General features: G+C 37.8%; 1 protein-coding gene across 1 annotated transcript; it reads left to right on the top strand.

The window, feature by feature from the left end:
• The first annotated feature begins 7,960 nt into the window (after positions 1 to 7,960).
• On the top strand, positions 7,961 to 8,473 carry LOC127811087 (LOB domain-containing protein 18-like). Its single transcript, XM_052350798.1, has one exon. The coding sequence runs from the start codon at positions 7,961 to 7,963 to the stop codon at positions 8,471 to 8,473; it is 513 nt and encodes a 170-aa protein (XP_052206758.1).
• The last annotated feature ends 15,351 nt before the right edge of the window (positions 8,474 to 23,824 follow it).

The raw sequence follows: 23,824 nt of genomic DNA, 5'->3' as shown, positions 1-23,824 counted from the left end.
TTTATGAACCGAATTCATGGTGATCTGAAAATTAATTTTCACACTACCCGTTATAACTAACCATTAATTTCAATGATTACAAGTAGTCATCGAATTCATCTTGCTATAGCTATTCGCATATCTGTAAATGAGGGTGATCTAACATCTAGATTTTAACAAACCTGACAATTAACTTTTTCATCAAAATTTACATTTTTATAAAAGCATCTTCGGCCCTCAAGTGTGGTAGATTTTGATGATTGGAACATACTACCAAATGATGCTTGGCCTAATGACCCACGTATTAGAAAATCAAAACAATCCAACTTTAGGATCTTAACAAACCTAAGTCCAAAAGGTCAGGGTCCCCTTTATTTGTATACATGTGTGTGTGCGTATATATTTGTGATGTGTATATACAAAACCAAGATTGAATTCTTGAATGGTTATCTTAAGGAAGATATATTTATGAAACTGTCGTAGGGCTTCAAATCCTCAGATCCTAGTAAAGTGCATAAGCTTAAGAAATTCATCTATGGTCTTAAGTAGGCTTTGCAATCTTGGAATATCCATTTTGATATTGAGATTAAAGAATTTAGCTTAATTAGAAATCTGGATGAACCTTGTGTGTACAAGAAGGTTAGTGGGAGTGCGCGAGCATTCCTTATCTTGTATGTGGATGATATTCTCCTTATGGAGAATGATAATGGCATGTTGATGTAAATTAATGTATGGTTGTTTGATAAATTCTCCATGAAAGATTTGAGAGAGATAACCTATATCTTGGGTATATACAACTATAGAGATAGAGTAAGAAGATTGATAGGTATCTCTCAAAGTTTGTACATAGAGAAGATGCTAAAAAAGTTTAGTATGAAAAATTCCAAGAAAGGTTTAATACCTGTTTGGCATGGAATTCATCTCTCTAAAGAGATGTCTCCCAAGACTCCTAAAGAGAGAGAGTGCATGGAAAGGATTTAGTTGTTCGGAGTCTCATGTACATTATGCCATGTACTAGGCTTGGTATTACCAATGCAGTAAGTGTTATTAGTAGATATCAGTTTGATCCAGGTGAGGACCACTAGATTGCTATGGAACGTATCCTGACGTACTTATGAAGGATTAAGGTTATGGTTTTAGCATATGGAGGAAGTGATCTCCGTGTTGACAAGTTCACTAATTCAGACTTTCAGTCTGACATTGATGATGGAAGGTTTACATCTGGGTTTTTTTTTGTTTGCAATGGTAGAGCAGTTAGTTGGAAGAGTTCTAAACGGGATATAACGATGGATTAAACCATGGAAGCCAAATATGTTGCTGCATGTGATGCTGCAAAGAAGTTGTTTGCATGAAAAAGTTCATTGTAGAACTAGAAGTGGTTTCCGTTGGATATGAGCTCTTAAGACCAATTCTAGTGACACAATCTGACTCTATCTTGTAATTCTTTAAATATTATTTAAATATCAAGTTTAAGTTTTTATTTAAATTAAACATGCATCAATTAGTATAATAATGTGTGGATACCATTTTTAAGCATTAAGAATATGAGTAACGGATTATCCGTTGTTCGTTATGCAATACACAAGTTCCTACCCATAGAGTTCCTAACCTGGATAGTAGAAACTCGTAAAAGCTAGCACATCGTTTTCTTCCTTGTTCAGTGTGATGAGATTAAGAGATTTTACTTGTTATCCTTGATCTCATATCTTATCGGGATATAAGATGATAGAGAGACTATATTGCATGGTATCGTAGTAAAAGGTTCACTATATATGCTTTATATTAAATTGGGTAATCATGACATATTGTTAGATGTCACTCATAATTTACGAGAATTAATAATTGCTTATTATCGTTGCCAATTTAATTGTGAAACTAGAAAGTCTCACCCATAAGAAATCACTTGTAAAGAGAAGAAAGATAAATTAGTAATTTTGGAATTACTAATTTTGGTGCATTTATTTATTAGATAAATAAGAATAATTAAATAATTATATTGTCATTAGAATTATTTAATTATTGATAATTGAATCGAGTTGTTTGCTAGCACATTAAGCCTGACCCAGCGGCACATAGGATTTCCATATGGTTCCCTATAAATAGGATCATAAATCTTGAATCAAAGGGTGTGAATTGAAATTCAATCAAAAAAAGTTTAAAGAAATTTATGCTTCTTCTCTCGAGACATTATTGGATTAAAGTGGTTTTGGGTGGATCGACTTGGCATTCGATATGTGGGGGATTTAACGATGGGAGACTAAAGAATAAAATTAAATTTTGTCAATAACTATTCTTCCATTTGTTCTTCGTTTTGTAAATCACAAATTTTGAAAAACATGATACTTGAAAAATTAATTTTTATTCCACTATGCATGTTCATATGTAAGTTTTCTAATAGTTCGCTTCATTGAGTTGCTAGTACCCCTAATTGTGACAACAATGGGGCCATTCCATAAGCTAATTGTTGTTACCAAACTTCAAAAATTGAATTTTCATGTAAAGGAAGCTCAACAAACAATTGGCAGGGCCAGGCAAGAAGGAAAAGCAAGGAGTTGTCGGATGAGACCGACAACTAAGGCCTCAACCCGTTATCTAAGGGAGTAGAAGGAGATAGCACTAGAGAGGCAAGGGTACCTCGGATGGGTCATCGGAGGGTGCCTATAGAGTCTGCGGATGAGTTTTCTGGGTAGTCTACAAGACAGAAGACAGTTAAAAGGCACACAAGGATTATTTTTGTGTGTTTCCTCTGATGCCTAAGTTAGTAGATGTCATGGAAAAGCAAACATGTATTTGGATGCAGTATGCATGCTCGGGTGTGTCGCATAGATGAGATCTACGAGTGCACTAAGAGGAGGGGGACAAGGGAGCAGTATGAGTGAAATGTGTGGCTAAACCCTTACAGTGAGTGACGTAGAAGGGTAAAGAGATAAGCTCTATGGTTGGAATAGTTTTCTTGAAGTCGAGGGGTCAATGAGTATTTATAGAGGTCGATTGTGACTAAAACACGTGATTAACACTTGACATACGAGTGTAGGGAACGTGTGACTCTCCCACTGCACCCAGTGGTCCTAGGGTTAGACATGCATGGAGGGACCTAGGTGAGAAATCCCCTATAGGAAGAGTCCCGATGTAGTGGCCCACTACCAGATAGTCCCGCTAGCATAGGATATCCGAAAGGAGGTCATCACAAGTGTGATATAGAACAATAACATACAACACCATAATACTATCCTTAGATAAACTCAGCGGAAGCTAACATAAAGGTTTACAACATCTTAGACCATAGTCTAAACAAAATGAAATACAAGGGCACTAACAAATTTTACAACATAAAATTTCCTCACACTTGCCCTCATTACAAATGCTAACATAGACCATCTAATTTGGAAGGTCTCTGTACACTTCTAACCCTGGGCTTTAGCCCCACTGGGCTCGCCCTCAACCACTGCTCTACTTGTACCTGGAATGACATGAGAGTAAACAAGGTGAGCCACAAGGCTCAGCAAGTGTATTTACAAAGCATGGAGATATAGAATCAAAGGCAGGGATAATCAAGATAGAATAAACAACTCTATGAGGAGATATTAGTATAACGCGACTCATAAGTTCTCGGTTTACATTAATTTCCCATGCCGTGATTATTACATATATTATGCACTCGTTCCCATGCTCATGCATATGCACCAATAGTAGGGAATTTTTTTGCATAATTCTCAAGGCTCTCACGGCCTATATATATATATATCCATTCATGAGTATATATGCATCATGAAAATACATCAACAAATGATAACAATTTGAGCCACGCCTTCTGGGTTGATGGCCACCTCACCCGCGTCAAGCGCTCATAGGATATCCTTTCTCATCCACGGACTTAGCCGTCGCGCAAAATAATATGTGCGCAAATCAGTATAATCATGCATCACATATGCATATCCCCATTTCATGTCAATCCTCAATGATTAAGAAAAATCTCAAATCATGCTTAACATGCACAATTACATAAATTAAAGTGTGCACTATCTTATGATCACAGGGTAAATTTTAATACATTTATTGACTCATACTTATAGAAATGCCCAAACCAATATTTACGGTATATTTTTACCCCAATAATAATCGCAAGGAATCAAAATTTATACATGCAAGAAACACTAAATCTTGCATGACACTAGACCCTAATGAATAAATGTCATTTCTTAAGAAATGTAGGGTGACACAAAACCCTATTTAGATTTTTGCAATGTTCAACAAGAAAACGAATTAATATTGCAAGCTTTATCGAAATAAGGAAAATAAAACCCTTTTATCCAACAATGAGGGTTATCAAGAATAATTCAAAGAAACAATGGAAGAACTATACAAAAATCATAATTTTAAACGTAGGAAGGATAGACTACATAGGAAGAGTTGAATAACAACATATTTCAGAAATTTTTCAGATTTCAAGCATATTTTCAAAAATCCAATCTGGGCTCAATATTTGGTCAAATACTACAAACGATATACCAAATCAAAGCGTAATGAGTCTAGTTTCTGGAACATCAACTGGATTTGAAATCGGAAATAACCACAAGGAGATATTCCACAAAAACCGAAACAAGACAGAATTTGTAACAGTAATTTACAGAATTCTACATAGAATTCAACAAGGTTGTTATGGGTACAAATCATAACCAAAAGTTTCAAATCTTATACCGAATCAAAGCCCATGAAGTCTATTTTATAGAAAAAATAAATGGATCACAATTTGGATATAACCACAGAGCATTATACCCCAAAAACCGAAGCAAGAACAGATTATTCAAAAACAGAGCAGAAAATTTCCAGATTCTGGGCAAGAATTTACAAGGATACTGTAGGCTCAAAACACAGCCAAAAATTCTAAAAACTTTACCAAATTAAGATTATCAAGTCTAGTTTATATAGAAACAAACGGATCTTGAATCGGATATAACCACAGAGAGTTATACCCTAAAGAGTACAACAAGGTCAGTTTACTCGAAAGCAGTAAAATTTCTAGATCTTAGCAGGGATTTACAAGGCTATAACATGATCAAATATTAGTCAAAAAATTCGATTCTTGTGTCTAAAATGAAGCTTAAGATGTCTAGTTTAAAACCCAACAAACGGGTCTCAATTTGGATATAAACACAAGGAGTTATAGACCAAAGAACATAATATGGTCAGTGAATCCGAGAATAAGAATTTAAGAGCAATAACTTAAAAATGAAGGAAACAAGCCTTCTAAGATGGAAACAAGGTTGAAGAACTTGCATTAAAAGATAAACAAGAGAAGAAAAACTTACACAATCATAAGGAGAAGAAGAAGAAGAAGAAGATCTTGCGTATGAAACAAGAAGGAAGGGAACTTGCCTTAGATGGTTGCAAATCCAAAGAGATGAAAACACCCATTGAAATTGAAAATTCCATAGTCTCCACTTAAAGCTTCAATGAAGAAGAACAATGGAGGAAGAAGAGACAATCGGGAGAGGGAGAAGAAGAAGGGAACAAGAAAGTAAGAAGAAATTAAAGGAGCAAAAAAAATGTGGGAGACTTGTCTCCCAACTCCTTTCAATCCATCTCCCTTTTAATTTTCTCTAATTTACCCTTCATACTAACACACACAATTCACATATCTCTTACCCATTTTGGTCATTTTACCATTTTCTTAATCTTTTTTTCTTTTTAATTAAGATACCATTCTCTATGCCCATGGCCCAAGCCCAAGTCAAAATATATAGCCCAAGCCCAAGTCAAAATATATGGCCCAATCCAATTAAGGCCCAATGGACTTTTCTTGAGATTTGGGTTCAACCCAATTCATTTACACTTAAGATTTAATTATTTATCAATGGTCTAATTCAAATAAGGCCCAAACCCATTTAGCCCACAACTTTGAGACTTTTTCACACCAAATATTATTTTCATTAATTTACCCCCATTACCAACTCATATAATATTTTTAACAATTAATTAATAAAGGCAACAACTCTAATGTGCAAACTAAAATACCCATAACACCTAGACCCACTAACGGGTCGTTACAGTTTCTCCCCCCCTTAAGGGAATTTGGTCCCCCAAATTCATACCTAGTCAGTCAAATAGCCGGGGAAAGAGACGTATCATCTCATTCTCGAGCTCTTAAGTAGCCTCATCTGAAGAATGACGTTGCCACTAGACTTTAACAAACGGAATTGACCGATTTCGCAACACTTTTTCTTTTCGCTCCAAAATGCTAACAGGCATTTCTTCATATGAAGCATCCTGTCTAACCTCTAAAGCTCGATAATCTATCACGTGTTGGGGGTTTGACACATATTTCCTCAATATAGATACATGAAAAACATTGTGCACCCCCAACAACTGAGGAAGTAACGTTAACTTGTAAACCAAGGATCCATTTCCTCCAAAATCTCAAACGGCCCGATATAGTGAGGATTGAGTTTCCCCAAAACTCCAAATTAGCACACACCTATCATGGCATTACCCTAGTCCATACCTCGAGCTTAACGAGATATTCACCACACCACTCTCCTAACTAGGAATTATTTCATGTTCAACAAAGATAATGAGACTTTTCTTACTATCCGACGTCACTTGCCAATTGGGATCACTTCCCTTACCTAATTACCAACCTAGCCTCAATCATCTTTGTTTAAGCTACAATCTCCATATTCTCAAACTTACTGGGCTACCTCGATATTCGTGCCTTACATTGAAATATGCGCATCATCTTGATTTGTGTGTTAACTTCAAAATTTGCACAAGTCACTTCATCTTAAGCACCGAAACACCTTTGACTGAGCCTCAAAGCACTTCCTTGGTATGTGTGCCTTGACCTTGAAATGCATGCAAATTCTCGATTCTCGTGCATCACCTCAATTCTGGTGCACTATCTCGATTTTTGTGCACTGTCTCAAAACACGTGCCCGAACCCTTTTTTTTTTTTCCAAAATCTCCGAAATATTAGTAAATCTCCATTTCCTATTTTCTAGGAATTTTTCCCATATATATATATATTTTTAAGGATTTTCTGGTATATATATTATATATATATTTATATATAAATTTTTTTACATATATATTATTATTATATATATATATATTTTTTTATTTCTCCTTCCTTCTCATTCTTCTCCCGAATTCCCTTCTTCTTCCTTCTTCCTTCTTCTTTCCTCTTCTGCAACGCACAATTAGGGCAACAGCCACCGTGCACCGCCTCCATCGGCCGTCTCCACCATAGCCATCGCAGCACCTGCGTAACCAGCAGCCGCAAGCCACCGCGTGACTTCCTCATGCCCTAGCTGCCGATCACCATCTTCTTCTTCCTCTTCCTTTTCTCTACAACTCCCAAATCGGCCAATCAGCAACCGACCGCGAGCCTCGCCACCACCTCCGACGGCCACCATCGCCGGCTCGGCAACCACCCCAGCGTTGCATCGCCATCGGCCGCAAGCCATCGCTTGGCTTCCTCACGCCTAGTCACTGATCACCAGCTCCTCCCAGCCATCACTGCCGGCACAATCGGCCGACACCTTGGCCAGATCCGGTCACGCAGTCACCGTTGCTTACTCCCTCGCACAGCCGTCAGCCCTCGCTCGGCTTCCTTCAGCCGCCACAGCGACCCTCGTCGCCTCTGCAACTGCTGCCATATCGGGGTCAATTCGACCCAATCGGTCTGACCCGACCCGACTCGGCACGACCCGACCCGATCTAACTCGGCCCGACCCGACCAAATCCGACTCAGCCTGACCCGACCCGATCCAACTCGGCCTGACCCGACCCGATCCAACTCGGCCCGACCCGACCGTACTTGATCCGCTTCAGGTTTGACCCACTAGATCTGACCCCTATCTAATTTGACTTATCAGATTAGATCTAACCCATATCTGATTTGATCCATTCAATTAGATCTAACACATATCTGATTTGCTTAGATCTAACCAAATCCATATCTATCATGCCAAGGCACAACACAATGAACCCCCGGTCTCGATGTGGTGCCTGTGTAGTCTTAAATAGAGGATGTCATCCACAGTGCATCTTTGCTCCTTATTTTCGTTGTGAGAGTGGTACTGCTCATTTTGCTACCGTTCGTGAAGTTTATACTATCAAAAATGTCGTCAACCTCTTGACTCCGCTTTCGGTAAATGACCGATTTTGGGCTTCCGATACACTTCTCTTTGAAGCTCAAGCCCGGCTTCAGGATCCTGTTTATGGGTGTGTATCTCACATTCTTGCTCTTCAGCAACAGGTTAGTGAGCTGCAAGCCTATCGAGCTTATTTGCAAGATTCACTATTCGCATATTATTCTTCGCATCCCCAATTTGTTCCTCCATTTGATCCAAATTTCAACTGGAGCTCTAGTCCTCCCACCATCCCAGAGGCTACTCTACCTCACCCTGGCGAAACGAGCAGCAGCCAGATGCCGCTCTTGGATGACCTTGATGAGCTAGGTCCAGTCATCTTTGGCCACCGCCGACGTCCTTGAGCATTGGCACATTATCAGTTTTTATGGTTTGCCCCCTTCTTTTTTTTTTTTTTTGACTGTACGGCTTGATCTCTTGTATTATATTTGAACATATGGAATGAATGTTATGTTTTGAGTACTTTCACATTTCATTCCCTTGTCCTTCCCTCGATAGCATATCAATTACAAACAAATTATATCAACCTCTTGCAATTTTTAATAATTAATCACATCGAGGTAAATGATATTGAATCTTAATTGTCATCTCATTCGAAGATTGGAAATTTACATCCTAAGTCAGGCTACACAAACTTCTGAATCGCCGCGCCATGCTAGTGGCACTACCATGACACTACAATCCCCACGAAAATTAGGCTTAGTCCAGACATAACCTATAGTTCACTCTAGGTCTTCGGCATTTAATCGTCTCTACAACAGACTGGTTATTCCATATAGAGGGTCACGGTCCCTCAACATGAGCTAACCTAGTGGCCACCTCCCACCTGCATTCAGTGGTCCCTAGCATTAAACCCGTCACTGATAGGCATCACCTGTAGTATTATTCCATGCTAGAGCCATTCCTCATTCCGTGGGTTTCACTCTCTATGGACATCTTGAGACAATACATGGTCTCAATATTCGGTGAACCACTTCATCACCTCTTCACTGCTATAAAGGACTTAACCCCTCATTTTCAAACACAATCAAATTACCTTTTGAACGTTATCTTAGCTTAACTTCATTCAAACTACTAAACACACCCTTAACTCTACTTGTCATTCCTATGTGTACAAAGACTCCTCTCATCCCAACTTTTGATCTTATAACCTACCAATAATCCCCCGTCCAGTGTCCCCGGTCCAGTACCCCCAGCCTGTGGCTAATACACGGTAACTGGTCCAGTACCCCCAGCCTTAGGCTAGTACACGGTCCCAACACACGGTCCGGGTTGCTCTAATACCAAAACTGTAGTGGCCCACTATCGGATAGTCCCGCTAGCATAGGATATCCGAAAGGAGGTCATCACAAGTGTGATATAGAACAATAACATACAACACCATAATACTATCCTTAGATAAACTCAGCGGAAGCTAACATAAAGGTTTACAACATCTTAGACCATAGTCTAAACAAAATGAAATACAAGGGCACTAACAAATTTTACAACATAAAATTTCCTCACACTTGCCCTCATCACAAATGCTAACATAGACCATCTAATTTGGAAGGTCTCTGTACACTTCTAACCCTGGGATTTAGCCCCACTGGGCTCGCCCTCAACCACTGCTCTACTTGTACCTGGAATGACATGAGAGTAAACAAGGTGAGCCACAAGGCTCAGCAAGTGTATTTACAAAGCATGGAGATATAGAATCAAAGGCAGGGATAATCAAGATAGAATAAACAACTCTATGAGGAGATATTAGTATAACGCGACTCATAAGTTCTCGGTTTACATTAATTTCTCATGCCGTGATTATTACATATATTATGCACTCGTTCCCATGCTCATGCATATGCACCAATAGTAGGGAATTTTTTTGCATAATTCTCAAGGCTCTCACGGCCTATATATATATATATATCCATTCATGAATATATATGCATCATGAAAATACATCAACAAATGATAACAATTTGAGCCACGCCTTCTGGGTTGATGGCCACCTCACCCGCGTCAAGCGCTCATAGGATATCCTTTCTCATCCACGGACTTAGCCGTCGCGCAAAATAATATGTGCGCAAATCAGTATAATCATGCATCACATATGCATATCCCCATTTCATGTCAATCCTCAATGATTAAGAAAAATCTCAAATCATGCTTAACATGCACAATTACATAAATTAAAGTGTGCACTATCTTATGATCACAGGGTAAATTTTAATACATTTATTGACTCATACTTATAGAAATGCCCAAACCAATATTTACGGTATATTTTTACCCCAATAATAATCGCAAAGAATCAAAATTTATACATGCAAGAAACACTAAATCTTGCATGACACTAGACCCTAATGAATAAATGTCATTCCTTAAGAAATGTAGGGTGACACAAAACCCTATTTAGATTTTTGCAATGTTCAACAAGAAAACGAATTAATATTGCAAGCTTTATCGAAATAAGAAAAATAAAACCCTTTTATCCAACAATGAGGGTTATCAAGAATAATTCAAAGAAACAATGGAAGAACTATACAAAAATCATAATTTTAAACGTAGGAAGGATAGACTACATAGGAAGAGTTGAATAACAACATATTTCAGAAATTTTCAGATTTCAAGCATATTTTCAAAAATCCAATCTGGGCTCAATATTTGGTCAAATACTACAAACGATATACCAAATCAAAGCCTAATGAGTCTAGTTTCTGGAACATCAACTGGATTTGAAATCGGAAATAACCACAAGGAGATATTCCACAAAAACTGAAACAAGACAGAATTTGTAACAGTAATTTACAGAATTCTACATAGAATTCAACAAGGTTGTTATGGGTACAAATCATAACCAAAAATTTCAAATCTTATACCGAATCGAAGCCCATGAAGTCTATTTTATAGAAAAAATAAATGGATCACAATTTGGATATAACCACAGAGCATTATACCCCAAAAACCGAAGTAAGAACATATTATTCAAAAACAGAGCAGAAAATTTCCAGATTCTGGGCAAGAATTTACAAGGATACTGTAGGCTCAAAACACAGCCAAAAATTCTAAAAACTTTACCAAATTAATATTATCAAGTCTAGTTTATATAGAAACAAACGGATCTTGAATCGGATATAACCACAGAGAGTTATACCCTAAAGAGTACAACAAGGTCAGTTTACTCGAAAGCAGTAAAATTTCTAGATCTTAACAGGGATTTACAAGGCTATAACATGATCAAATATTAGTCAAAAAATTCGATTCTTGTGTCTAAAATGAAGCTTAAGATGTCTAGTTTACAACCCAACAAACGGGTCTCAATTTGGATATAAACACAAGGAGTTATAGACCAAAGAACATAATATGGTCAGTGAATCCGAGAATAAGAATTTAAGAGCAACAACTTAAAAATGAAGGAAACAAGCCTTCTAAGATGGAAACAAGGTTGAAGAACTTGCATTAAAAGATAAACAAGAGAAGAAAAACTTACACAATCATAAGGAGAAGAAGAAGAAGAAGAAGATCTTGCGTATGAAACAAGAAGGAAGGGAACTTGCCTTAGATGGTTGCAAATCCAAAGAGATGAAAACACCCATTGAAATTGAAAATTCCATAGTCTCCACTTAAAGCTTCAATGAAGAAGAACAATGGAGGAAAAAGAGACAATCGGGAGAGGGAGAAGAAGAAGGGAACAAGAAAGTAAGAAGAAAGAAAAGGAGGAAAAAAAATGTGGGAGACTTGTCTCCCAACTCCTTTCAATCCATCTCCCTTTTAATTTTCTCTAATTTACCCTTCATACTAACACACACAATTCACATATCTCTTACCCATTTTGGTCATTTTACCATTTTCTTAATCTTTTTTTCTTTTTAATTAAGATACCATTCTCTATGCCCATGGCCCAAGCCCAAGTCAAAATATATAGCCCAAGCCCAAGTCAAAATATATGGCCCAATCCAATTAAGGCCCAATGGACTTTTCTTGAGATTTGGGTTCAACCCAATTCATTTACACTTAAGATTTAATTATTTATCAATGGTCTAATTCAAATAAGGCCCAAACCCATTTAGCCCACAACTTTGAGACTTTTTCACACCAAATATTATTTTCATTAATTTACCCCCATTACCAACTCATATAATATTTTTAACAATTAATTAATAAAGGCAACAACTCTAATGTGCAAACTAAAATACCCATAACACCTAGACCCACTAACGGGTCGTTACACCCGAGAAGATTGAGAGCCTTCGAAGGTTGGCATTAACGCCATGTATGTCTAACCCTATGCAGAGATCCTAGGGGTCTTTGGGTGACCCGAAAGATCACTAGAAACTTAACCGGAAGCTTAGGTAGATGCCCGAAATGGTCATCCACAGGTGCTAGTAAATGATGATCTCACGGCATAGTGCATGGCATGGCAAGGCACACGACATGGCATGAGGAGGCACACAAGTGTGTCGATTGATGGACGTGTGGAAGGTGTGCAGTAAGTGGCCAATATTAGGAGAGCTTAGGGTGGGCATTGGTGCGCATGCGCCTAAGGCATGCAGGCGAAAGAGTCTTCTGCATGCAGATGTGCGTGTGGAAGGGTCTTTTGGGCGCAGATGGTATGGATGAGTGGCCATGGGGACCGCCGGAGAGTGGTTGTGTGCGGATGACTGCTAGCAACTTGGAGCGGGAAGGATGGTACCTAGAGGGCGGTAGTGGAGAAGAGATCCGCACAATTGCTAGTGAGGAAGCCCGCGTCCATGCATGCGACAAGCTTTCGGCCAACTAAATCCAAGTACTTAGGTAAATTTTACAATTTCAAAAGATTAAGGTCCAGTTATATGTTATTTTTTTTTTTTGAAAAAAACTTGAGGGTTGTTCCATAATTTTAGGAACTTGATTTTAATTTATAATTGTAGAAACTTAAGGCTAATCTCATTTTAAAAGACAAAGGCCTAATTTATTTTTCCAAGATAATACATTTCACCCAAACCTAATACCCCAATATTATGCAATCAAACAACCACTTTTTTGGTGAAGCTTAAAAGGCAGTGTCACTGTCGGCCGCCACTATCCATCAATTGGGGTCTAATGATTGGTATCCACCCTTAGATTTCCTTGATCGTGATGACTAATATACCCAAAAATGAAAACAATTTAAGAACCTAATTCATGGAGATCAAAATTAATTTTTAGACTACTCGTTATAACTAACCATTAATTTCAATTATTACAATTAGTCATCGAATTCATCTTGCTATGGCTATTCACATATCCGTAAATAAGAGTGACCTAACATCTAGATTTTAACAAACCTAACAATTAACTTTTCATCAAAATTTACATTTTTATAAAAGCATCTTTGGCCCTCAAGTGTGGTAGATTTCGATGATTGGAACATACTCCCAAATGCTGATGACCCATGTATTAGAAAATCAAAACAATCCAACTATAGGATCTTAATAACAAGCCTAAGTCCAAAATGTCAGGGTCACCTTTATTTCTATACATGTGTGTGTGTGTATATTTGTAATGCGTATATACAAAAACAAGAGAGAAGAAAGGGTGGTTAGAAGTCATACCATTATGGTCCAAAACCTAGTTGTTGTTTGCTGCTAGAAAAAGCTTCGTATACATTGTGGTTAGAAGTCGTACCATTTGATAGAAATTGAAGGGTGTTGTGCAACAAAATGTATAGGGTTCTCTAGTTTTCTTTTCATAGCCAACCCAATAGGGTTGACCAACTTAACTTGGATTTGGTTTATCTGGATTCAACTTTCCTTTCCCTCTCCCCCCCTCCCCCCTTTCTCTCTTTCGTTTTTTTGATATAAATATTACAATTAAGATTAACAATAAAATAATTCAAATATTATGTCACAGTTATAGGAGATTCATTTGTGAATCTATCCTATTTTCTTCTAACCCTTACGATTTTAAAGGAGTTGGATTTGGATTCTTATTGTTTCAGTAAAATGCCAACAAATTGATCTAACGAAATTTTTCCCCTTATTTGGTAAGTAATCTAACGTCTTTTTTTCTTGTAAACCGTTATGCAGTTTTATCTGTACTTGAAAGTAGATTTTACTCTTCAAAATATTTTAAAATATAAATTGAACACTAGAAAGTAAATTTACAATATTGGAACTTGTGGAGTCCTAGATTTTCTCATCACATTATCTGGCAAGAAAAGAAGTGAATTTCACTTTAAGAATGATAATTGCAAAAATATTTTTGAAATAATCCAAGTACTTTAAGAAATTTTCACTTTTTTGGGCTTTTCATTTTTATTGTTTTTGTTGGATAATTAAGTTGATAAAGTTTCCGCTCCTCTAATTTTGTTTGGAAATAAAATACTTTCTATGACTATGGAAAATGTGTTCAAGTGAATTTTATTTTAGTGTTTGAATAGAAAACTACTTTTTACGATAGAAAATATAAACAAATGACTACAAGTTTTTATCACATTTGTTAGTTTTTGATATTTTTAAGGTAAAAGTAAGATTACCATCTCTTTAACATGGAAATATTTTTAAGCTTGAACATTTTTTGTATAATACGTTTACATAGAAATAAGATGAGAAATGCTAAGCAAATAACAAAAAAGAAGAAGAAAAATAATTGTATATGAAAGCTACTTTCTAACATAAGTATCTTAAACTGAAACAAAAGAAAAGAACTAGGAAAGATTGACACGAAACCTCTGGGTTTTCTTTATAGACAACATTTAAAGCTGGAAAACATTCTTAAATGAAATTTATTTAAGAATTGAATGATACATGCAACAGACTGTTGAAACCCCCATCCAAGAAAGGAGCTCATTTTAGTTGATTAGAACACCATAATTGTAGGAATCATTCAATCAATCTGAAAGATGCTCGAACATACTAAACTTAATCCAATCAGAAAAGGATAACCTAGATAGGAATTACAGAAAGATCCTAATTTCGAAAACTATGATTTCTTGCGACCTAGTTTAGTTCCTATATGCATACATAAAGATTATATATATATATATGAATATTATATTCTAGGGTTTATTGTTATAAACCCAATCTCTAAAAGAGCTTGTCTTTACACCGATCTCTTCGCAGCAGTGGTGAATCAGTTCCTTTTTCCCTTTTAGAACCCTCCATCCAAGCTTCTTCGCTAAATCCAACATCTTTTGATTTTGTTCCTTACTGAATACAGTTCAATATCTTCCCTTCTTTGGAGCTATAGTTGTGTCTGGTAAGCCCGACGGGAACTGGATTCCAAGCGGGGGTCCTTGGTGCGCCACAAATTGCAAATGGGGAGGAAGTTGGTGCAACCCAGCTATTGTCTCCTTCCGATGGAAGTTTCGGTGGCAATTGCAAACAACGCACTTGAATGCTTCAGGAGTGCCTTCGCGGCCAACTGCAAGGAACTCTTAACATCCATCATATGCCGCAAGTCCAATGGCAGCGGCATGGTTCTTCAAACATTCCCGATAAACTACATTAGGTTTGTTTGAATTGAAGGAACTCATCATCTCGATTGTTGAACAATTAGTCGATATGTATGTTTATATATATGTTGACGGAAAGGAATTGAACTACCTAATGCCTTTGTTGGAATGCATTTGGTATTGAAATAAATGAAGATATAAATGAATAAATTCCATAGAGTTCACCCTCCTAATAAAATCAATTTTTACATTTCAATCTCTCTCTCTCTCTCTCTCTCTCTCTCTGTATATATATATATATATATATATACACGCCCACATAAATGTTTTACATCTTTGTTTTATTTCTGGCCCTGACATGTGGAACGCATTTTAAGCCAATTTCATATGGTTTGAATTTATTTTAATTATTTTTGTATTTGTTTATTGATAGAATTGATACATATGGAGAAGACCCCCATTACGAGGTGCACTACTAGAAACTCACAGTTTTGTGATTGATTTTTTGCGATCGACTTAATCAATCGATAATTAGCGACAAATTAACGACCAATTATTGAAATTCGCGACCAAATTCTTTGCCAACCAATTCAGCGACGTAAACTTCAGTCAATAATTATGTGATCGATTTTTTTTCGACCGATTCAGTAACGGCAACTACCGTTGCTAATTTTGCAATCGATTTTGACGACAAATTTTGTGACTGAATGTTCGGTTGGTGGATTTCCGACCAACTTTGTCATTGAAATACGTCCGTCAGTAATTATGGACTGAATTTGAGATCAAATTTTTTGTCTGAATTTTTCTTTTTTGAAACATCTAATTAATTGTTAAATCAAAATAAAGAAATTTATGAAAATAATATTAATAAATAATATACATTTATAAAAATAAAATAATTCAGTTGTTAAATAATTTATGATGATAATAAAATATTTTAGTGTAAAGGATGAGCAGCGATCTCGAGGTAAAGAACTGGGGGTGCACCCCACAAGTCTAAGGGCGATAGCAAATCGTTATAGAGATCGCCATGAAGAGGTTCATGAGGGGAGTCAGCGATGTGGGGGTCCGCGTCCAGGGGAGAGCTTGGCCAGAATCAGCCTAAGTCTCGCCACATACTATATCTCCCTAGATCTTGGGAATAGGAGACGACATATGCCGTGAGATCTCTATTCTCTAGAACAAGGTAGTAAATGAGAGAGGCAGTCACTCCCTGGATGATTTGTGGATCAAAACCGAACCATCGAGGAATTACTGCAAAGGGTCCAACAATTGGAGGAACGACATGGAGCACACAATCAGAGGGGAGACGATGATGAGAGGACTCTGTTCTCTAGGGAAATCGAATTGGAGCCTCTCACTCACAGATTCCAGGTCCCAACATCACTCAATACAATGGAGATGGCGACACATATGACTACCTACATGCTTTCAACGTCCAAATGGACCTGCAAACTTCGAGTTCGTTAGTGGAATGCCAAGAATTCCCTGCGACCCTGGGGGACATACCTCAGATATGGTTAAGGAGTCTCCATCCTCACAATATCTATAGCTGGGAGAAGTGTCAAATGAGGTTCATCAACCAGTACAAATCACTTCGGAGGCAGCTCGCTCCAACATATGACCTCACTATATGGTTTTCCAGCGATCCAGTGAATCCTTAAAGGATTACATAGAGAGGTTCAGGCGCGAGGTCAATAATGTTAAGAACCCATCAGATGAAAGTATTCTGACTACGATATCTACAGGGCTTCGAAAAGATAGGAAGCTTTATGAATCTATAAGTCCACTATAAGGGACCTAGGTGAGTTCTACGAGCGAGCTGCTAAGGAGATTAGATGGGAAGAAACTTTTGGCTCGAAAAAGCCCGGTAACCAAAATGATGGAGGTGGAAGCACTAACTAGAACAAGGAATGGGGCAATGGCAACAATGATAAAGGAGGTTAGGGGTAAAATCCTAATGATCAGGTCGCTAAGAAAGCAAGGAACAACTAAGGGGGCGAGCGATATAGGAAATGTTCCTGCATGGAGATAGTGAACAATTAGTTGATCAAAGAGTGTTGTTCAGTAGATATGTTGTATTCCAAGGAAAAACATTTGTTCAGGAAGGCAGTGATGGAAGGAAAGTAGAACTTGAGGAAGTGTCCTCAAAATAGAAAATCCAAACTACTGAAGAAGCCAATCTAGAACTAATAGGTCCTAGTGACGTCATCCCATAAGAACCTCGTAGACCAGGTAAAGTATCTCGTTATCCAAAATTGTAACACCTAATAATCCTAGTGTTATGAGAATGAGAAAGGAAGTGGGAAAACTTTCAAAAATACCCTTGAGAAGGTGTTAGATCCTTGAGAGTATTAGTGCCCTATGAGAGGGGCATTTTGGTAATTTGGATAGTGAAGTCCAATAAAAAGGGTATTTTGATAAATTGGAAATAATTCCTATGTGGAATTAGGCGAATAAGTGAATTAAATCCCAATTTTGTATTTATGTGGAGATATGGGATTAATAATTCATAAAAGGGTATTTTGGAAATTTTGGAATTAATTCCATAAAGGAATTTAATTATGAAAAATTGGGAAAATGGTGGATATTAAATTATTTGAGAAAATAATTATGTTTTCCCTAAATTGGTGAATAAATGTGAAAATGCCACATGGATGGATGAGATGAGAACTTGGGAGCCAAGTATGGGTTTAAAAGGTGACACTTGGCAAAGTCTTGTTCAAGTATAAATGGGTGATTTAATTAAATGCAAAAAGAAATTATTTTAGTCTTTCAAGCATTTAATGAGAGGCATGATGGTGTTGGATTAAAAGAAAAATCCAAAAGAAATGTAAATGGTCAAGCATTAATGTTTGGAAAATATGGAGATTTTATTAAATGAGAAAGAAAGCAATTATGTCTTTCAAAGTGGTCTCTCATGTGATGGTTGGAAAATGGCCAAATTAAATAAATAGAAAAGAAATTCTATTTTTGAGATTTGAAGACAAAATCAAGGGTGGAGAAATTGTCTTGAAATTCCAAGGGTTGAGATTTAAAAGTCAAAGGGCACATGGATTGTGCTTCTTGTGTTTTCTCCAAGAGAGAAGACTTGTTTGTTGAAATGGATGGTTGAGATTTAGTTTTCCCTTAAGCACATGGATTGTGCCTTTAGTGAATGGCTTAGATTCATTCTTGAAATATGGAAAACTAGTATATAATGGCAAGTGAGGAAGTCTTGTCTTCCTTTGGCCATTTGGAGAAAGAAATGGAGAAGGGAGGAAATAATGAAGAAGAAAGAAAGAAAGAAGATGATGAAGGAATCAAGGCAAGCTATACTTTCTTCTCTTTATTTTTGGTATGCTTGTATGCAAAAATTAAGTGGCTTGTTGGAATGCCATCTTAGATGGGAAAAGATGAAGATGGAAACTCTCTTAAGAAGAGGATTTCAAGCTTCAAAGAGAAGAAAAGAGGTAAGGGATGGCCCCATGGGAGGGTGGCCTTTCAATGTGTTGAAAATATATTTCATAAATGTATATGTTGCATTTTGGCCAGCGGTTGTCGAACCACTCCAGAATTAGAGATCTATGTATGTATCTCTTCTCTAGTTTGCAGCAAAGTGCACCCTAGGTCATCTCTCACAAGGAGCCTCACTTTCCTCTACGAACAAGGAGAACCAATATAAAGAACAGTTTGTTTAGGGGGGGGGGGTTTCGACAGAAAACTAATTAACAAAACAGAAAGACAAGGATGGATGAAAAATTAGTAAAAGAAATGCAACCGGCTGTGTATTTGTCCCCTCTATGAAATCTTCCTCGTCCAATCTATATATCTTAGCTTGTTAGATGTTTTATTCTCTGAATATCAAACTTAAATCATCCCCAACAACCGTCTAAGGATTAGAATGATTGGAATAACAAAATGAATACAGAAACCTCTTATAAACAAAATGCAACCATCCACTCTCTATTCAACCTATCCGGACCTATGCAAGAACAACCGTTCAAGCACATAATATTCATTTCCGAGATGTTATACCAACCGGCTATAACATTCTGTTCTCTTAAGCATTTAACAGAAAATGAAACCATGCAAATTCACACAAACCTGCCATGAACTCCATGCATTCACAAATCTGCTCAAACTAAACCAAATGGAAATGAATAAGAAACAAACAACAAACCAGGTTTTTGTAGCTCATCCGGGACTCAGATTCCACATGGATTCAAGATACACAACCGGTTACAAATGCTCTAGCCTATCATTACAGCAAGGAAGATAAAATGGAACAAAATGAAGAAAACAGAAAAAATGCTACAAAAACGGCCAGAGAATCCTCTCTCTTTTCTCTTCCTCTTCTCCCCTCGAAATAATTGCTAAGAGGCCTTAAATACATGGCTAAGCTAGGAAGGGTAGGGTTGGGCCTAGCCCAACAGAAAAGAAAAGAAACAACAAAATCGAGCCATGCATAGTTTGAGCCCAAATCTGCAGCCCAAATCTGCTCTTTTAAAATGAGCCCAAGCTCCTTTAAATGAGCCACTTCTCTAGCCCATCCAATATTCCCTAAAGCTAAGCAAGCCTGGATCCATAGAAGTAAGATAGAAAATAGTGTAAGGATGGTTTGAAGTATAATAAAATAAAAACAATGAAAGATTAGCAAAAATTACTTCAAATGGCGTAATAAGATTGAGGTGAAATGCCAAAATATAGCATAAATATGCATGCTATCAAATCCCCCATACTTAGACTTTTGCACTCCTGGGCAAAACACTAGACTCTATGACCCAAGAATAGAAATGTGGAAAAACACAAATTAGATGCAAGGTAAGTCTTCGAGAATTCATCATTCAAAGATCATCTTTCCTCTACTTAAAAGAAAACAAGTGACATGGCAATTCATTCAATAAGACAAATCAAAAGTAGAAGCCTCTCACAGGACAAGTGTATGCTCAAAAATCTCTCAAGGTGGTGGTGACTGTTTCGCTCAAATTCACCCAATCACAATTCCACTACCATAAGCTTGTTTATCTTCTCAATCTCCACTATCCATGTCACATGCATGCCACAAATCAAAAGGACTTATTCAGGGTTGTAATGTGGGAAAGAAAGAAATGGAAAGACAATAATGAAGGAAAACATGCCTTAGGTCGAGAAAACATTTCATGCAATTCCAAGATCAAGAGATAGAATTTCCAAGCATTATGAAAAACATTGCATCTTTATTCGGTTGAGTGCGTTTTACGCTCTGTCTCAACTTTGCTTTCTTCTTTTTCTCAATAATTTTTTTTTTTTTTTTGAAAGAGGTGAGTGCGTTTTACGCTCCTTCTCACCATTTTTCCTTTTCTTGCTTTTCTTTTTCTTTTTCATGGATGCAAAGGGCCTTTGGCCTTATGACTTGCTTGATGAATTCAATCTCTCTCTCTAGAATGCACTTAATATTCCTCTTCCTAAGGTTGGAAGGTCCAGAAAGGGTGTATGAAAATGAAAGGTAAGAATTATGGCTCTAAGTGGCAGCGAAAGGGATTGATTGAATTTTTTTTTTTTTTGAATAACAAAATGGTCAAATGGGGACAAGAAAGAATGCCTTAATCATGTTTGAGTCATGCATGAACAAATATAGCCTCAACTAAGAATCAAAACAAGTTCTAGAGTGGCGATCATGGTAGGTGAATGCACACACAAGAAAGACAATAGGCTCAAAATCCTCACGGCTCTAGACTACCCAATCAATCTATCAAATCACACTCATTGCCAAGTCACTTGAAATCAAGGAAGATAAGATTGAAGTTCTAATCATGCTGGGTCCTTTTAGACTTAATTGCTTAACTTGCATTTCCACTCAAAACAGACTCAAGGAAAAAGAGATATGAAAAGATAAAGAAAATGCTGCTAAAATAAGAATGCTGCCCCCCCCACACTTAGACTTTACATTGCCCTCAATGTAAACATGCAATTCCAATCAAAAATAGGACAAGTAAATGTAAAATATTAGGGAGAGAGAAACAGCCTGATGTATCAAATGGAGGTGGGATTGAGGAGATGCAACTCCTCCACAATATGCTCCTGAAAGCTCTCGTAGAATGGCTTAAGTCGTTGCCCATTCACTGTGAATTGCTTTGCATTGGACTCGTCCTTGATTGCAACTGCACCAAAGGGAAAAACATGAATAACTATGAAAGGACCAGTCCAACGGGAATGTAACTTACCGGGCATCAACTTGAGACGGGAATTGTATAGCAGAACTTTCTGGCTAACTTCGAATGTCTTCCTCACAATAAGCTTGTCATGCACAGCCTTGGTCTTCTCTTTGTAGATGCGTGAGTTCTCATATGCGTTCATCCTAATCTCCTCAAGCTCTTGAAGTTGGAGCTTTCTTTGGGACCTCGCTTGACTGATGTCCATATTGCATTGCTTCACCGCCCAATATGCCTTATGCTCCACTTCCACCGACAAGTGACACGCTTTTCCAAAAACCAACCTATAGGGGGACATGACGATGGGGGTTTTGTAGGCAGTGCGGTAGGCCCATAGCGCATCTTCTAATCTCTGGCTCCAGTTTTTCCTATTGGGCTGGACAGTCTTCTCCAAAATCTGCTTGATCTCCCTATTTGAGACTTCAGCTTGCCCATTAGTTTGTGGATGATAAGGAGTCGCCACTTTGTGTATTACCCCATACTTACGAAGTAGGGTGTCCATCTTTCTATTGCAAAAGTGGGATCCTTGGTCGCTGATGATGGCCCTGGGCATGCCAAACCTGCAAAAGATGTGAGAACGAACAAAATCTGCAACCACAGAAGCATCATCAGTCCTGGTGGCTTTAGCTTCCACCCACTTAGAAACATAATCCACAGCTAACAGAATGTACACATAACCAAATGACACAGGAAATGGACCCATGAAGTCAATGCCCCAAACATCAAAGATTTCACAAAATAATAAGGGTTGTTGAGGCATTTCATTCCTACGTGATATAGTGCCTGTGTGTTGGCAATGTGTGCAATTCTTACAGAACTCATATGAATCCTTAAAGAGTGAAGGCCAATATAATCCAGAATCTAGGACTTTCCTAGCTGTACGTTGGGGACCAAAGTGACCACCACATGCAAGTGTGTGATAAAAATTTAAGACAGATGCAAACTCATGGTTAGGCACACATCTCCTGATGACCTGGTCACTACACATGCGCCACAGATAGGGATCATCCCACACATAATACCGAGCCTGACTCTTAAATTTATTTAGCTGTTCCTTCTTAAAATATGCAGGTAATTCAGAAGCAACTAAATAATTTACCAAATCAGCATACCAGGGCTCAACACCATGAATGTGGTATAATAACTCATCTGGGAAATCATCCCTGATAGGCTGGGAGTCCATGACTGTGGAATCTGAAGAAGAAGGGACCCTGCTCAAATGATCAGCTACTAGGTTCTTGGCCCCACTCTTATCTTTTATCTCAACATTGAACTCCTGAAGTAGGAGCATCCACCGTATCAACCTAGGCTTAGCATCGGGCTTCTTCAATAGGTATTTCAAGGCTGCATGGTCAGAAAACACGACAACATTAGAACCCAGAAGATAGGAGCGAAATTTATCTAAAGCAAACACAATAGCTAAAAGCTCCTTCTCAGTCGTGGTGTAGTTTGCTTGAGCAGCATCCAAGGTGCGCGAGGCATAGGCAATGACATGTGACTTCTTCTCCACACGCTGTGAAAGGACGACACCCATTGCAAAGTTGGAGGCGTCGCACATTAGCTCAAAGGGTAACTCCCAGTCGGGTGGCTGTATGATGGGTGGAGAAATTAATCGACTCTTCAGTTCCTCAAATGCCCACTTGCACTGCTCATCAAAGTGGAAGGTCACTTCTTTCTAGAGAAGGTGGGAAAGTGGAAGTGCAATCTTGCTGAAATTCTTGATGAACCTCCTGTAAAATCCTGCATGGCCAAGGAAAGAACGCACCTCCCTCACAGAGGTGGGGTAAGGCAATGAAGCAATAACATCAACCTTAGACCGATCCACTTCTATACCCTTCTTAGACAGAACATGCCCTAAAACAATTCCTTGTTCTACCATGAAATGACATTTTTCAAAATTTAAAACAAGGTTCTTTTCAATGCATCTCTCTAGGACTCTACCCAAGCTAACCAAGCAATCATCAAAAGAAGTGCCATAAACTGAAAAATCATCCATGAACACTTCCATGCAATGCTCTAGAAAATCTGAAAATATACTTACCATGCATCACTGAAAGGTACTTAGAGCATTACATAGACCGAAAGGCATTCTCCTATAAGCGAATGTGCCAAAGGGGCAGGTGAAG

The sequence above is a fragment of the Diospyros lotus genome, chromosome 10, assembly GCF_014633365.1.
Source record: "Diospyros lotus cultivar Yz01 chromosome 10, ASM1463336v1, whole genome shotgun sequence".
Classification (NCBI taxonomy): domain Eukaryota; kingdom Viridiplantae; phylum Streptophyta; class Magnoliopsida; order Ericales; family Ebenaceae; genus Diospyros; species Diospyros lotus.
Note: the sequence above shows the minus strand (reverse complement) of the source record. Positions and strands in the feature narration are given on the sequence as shown.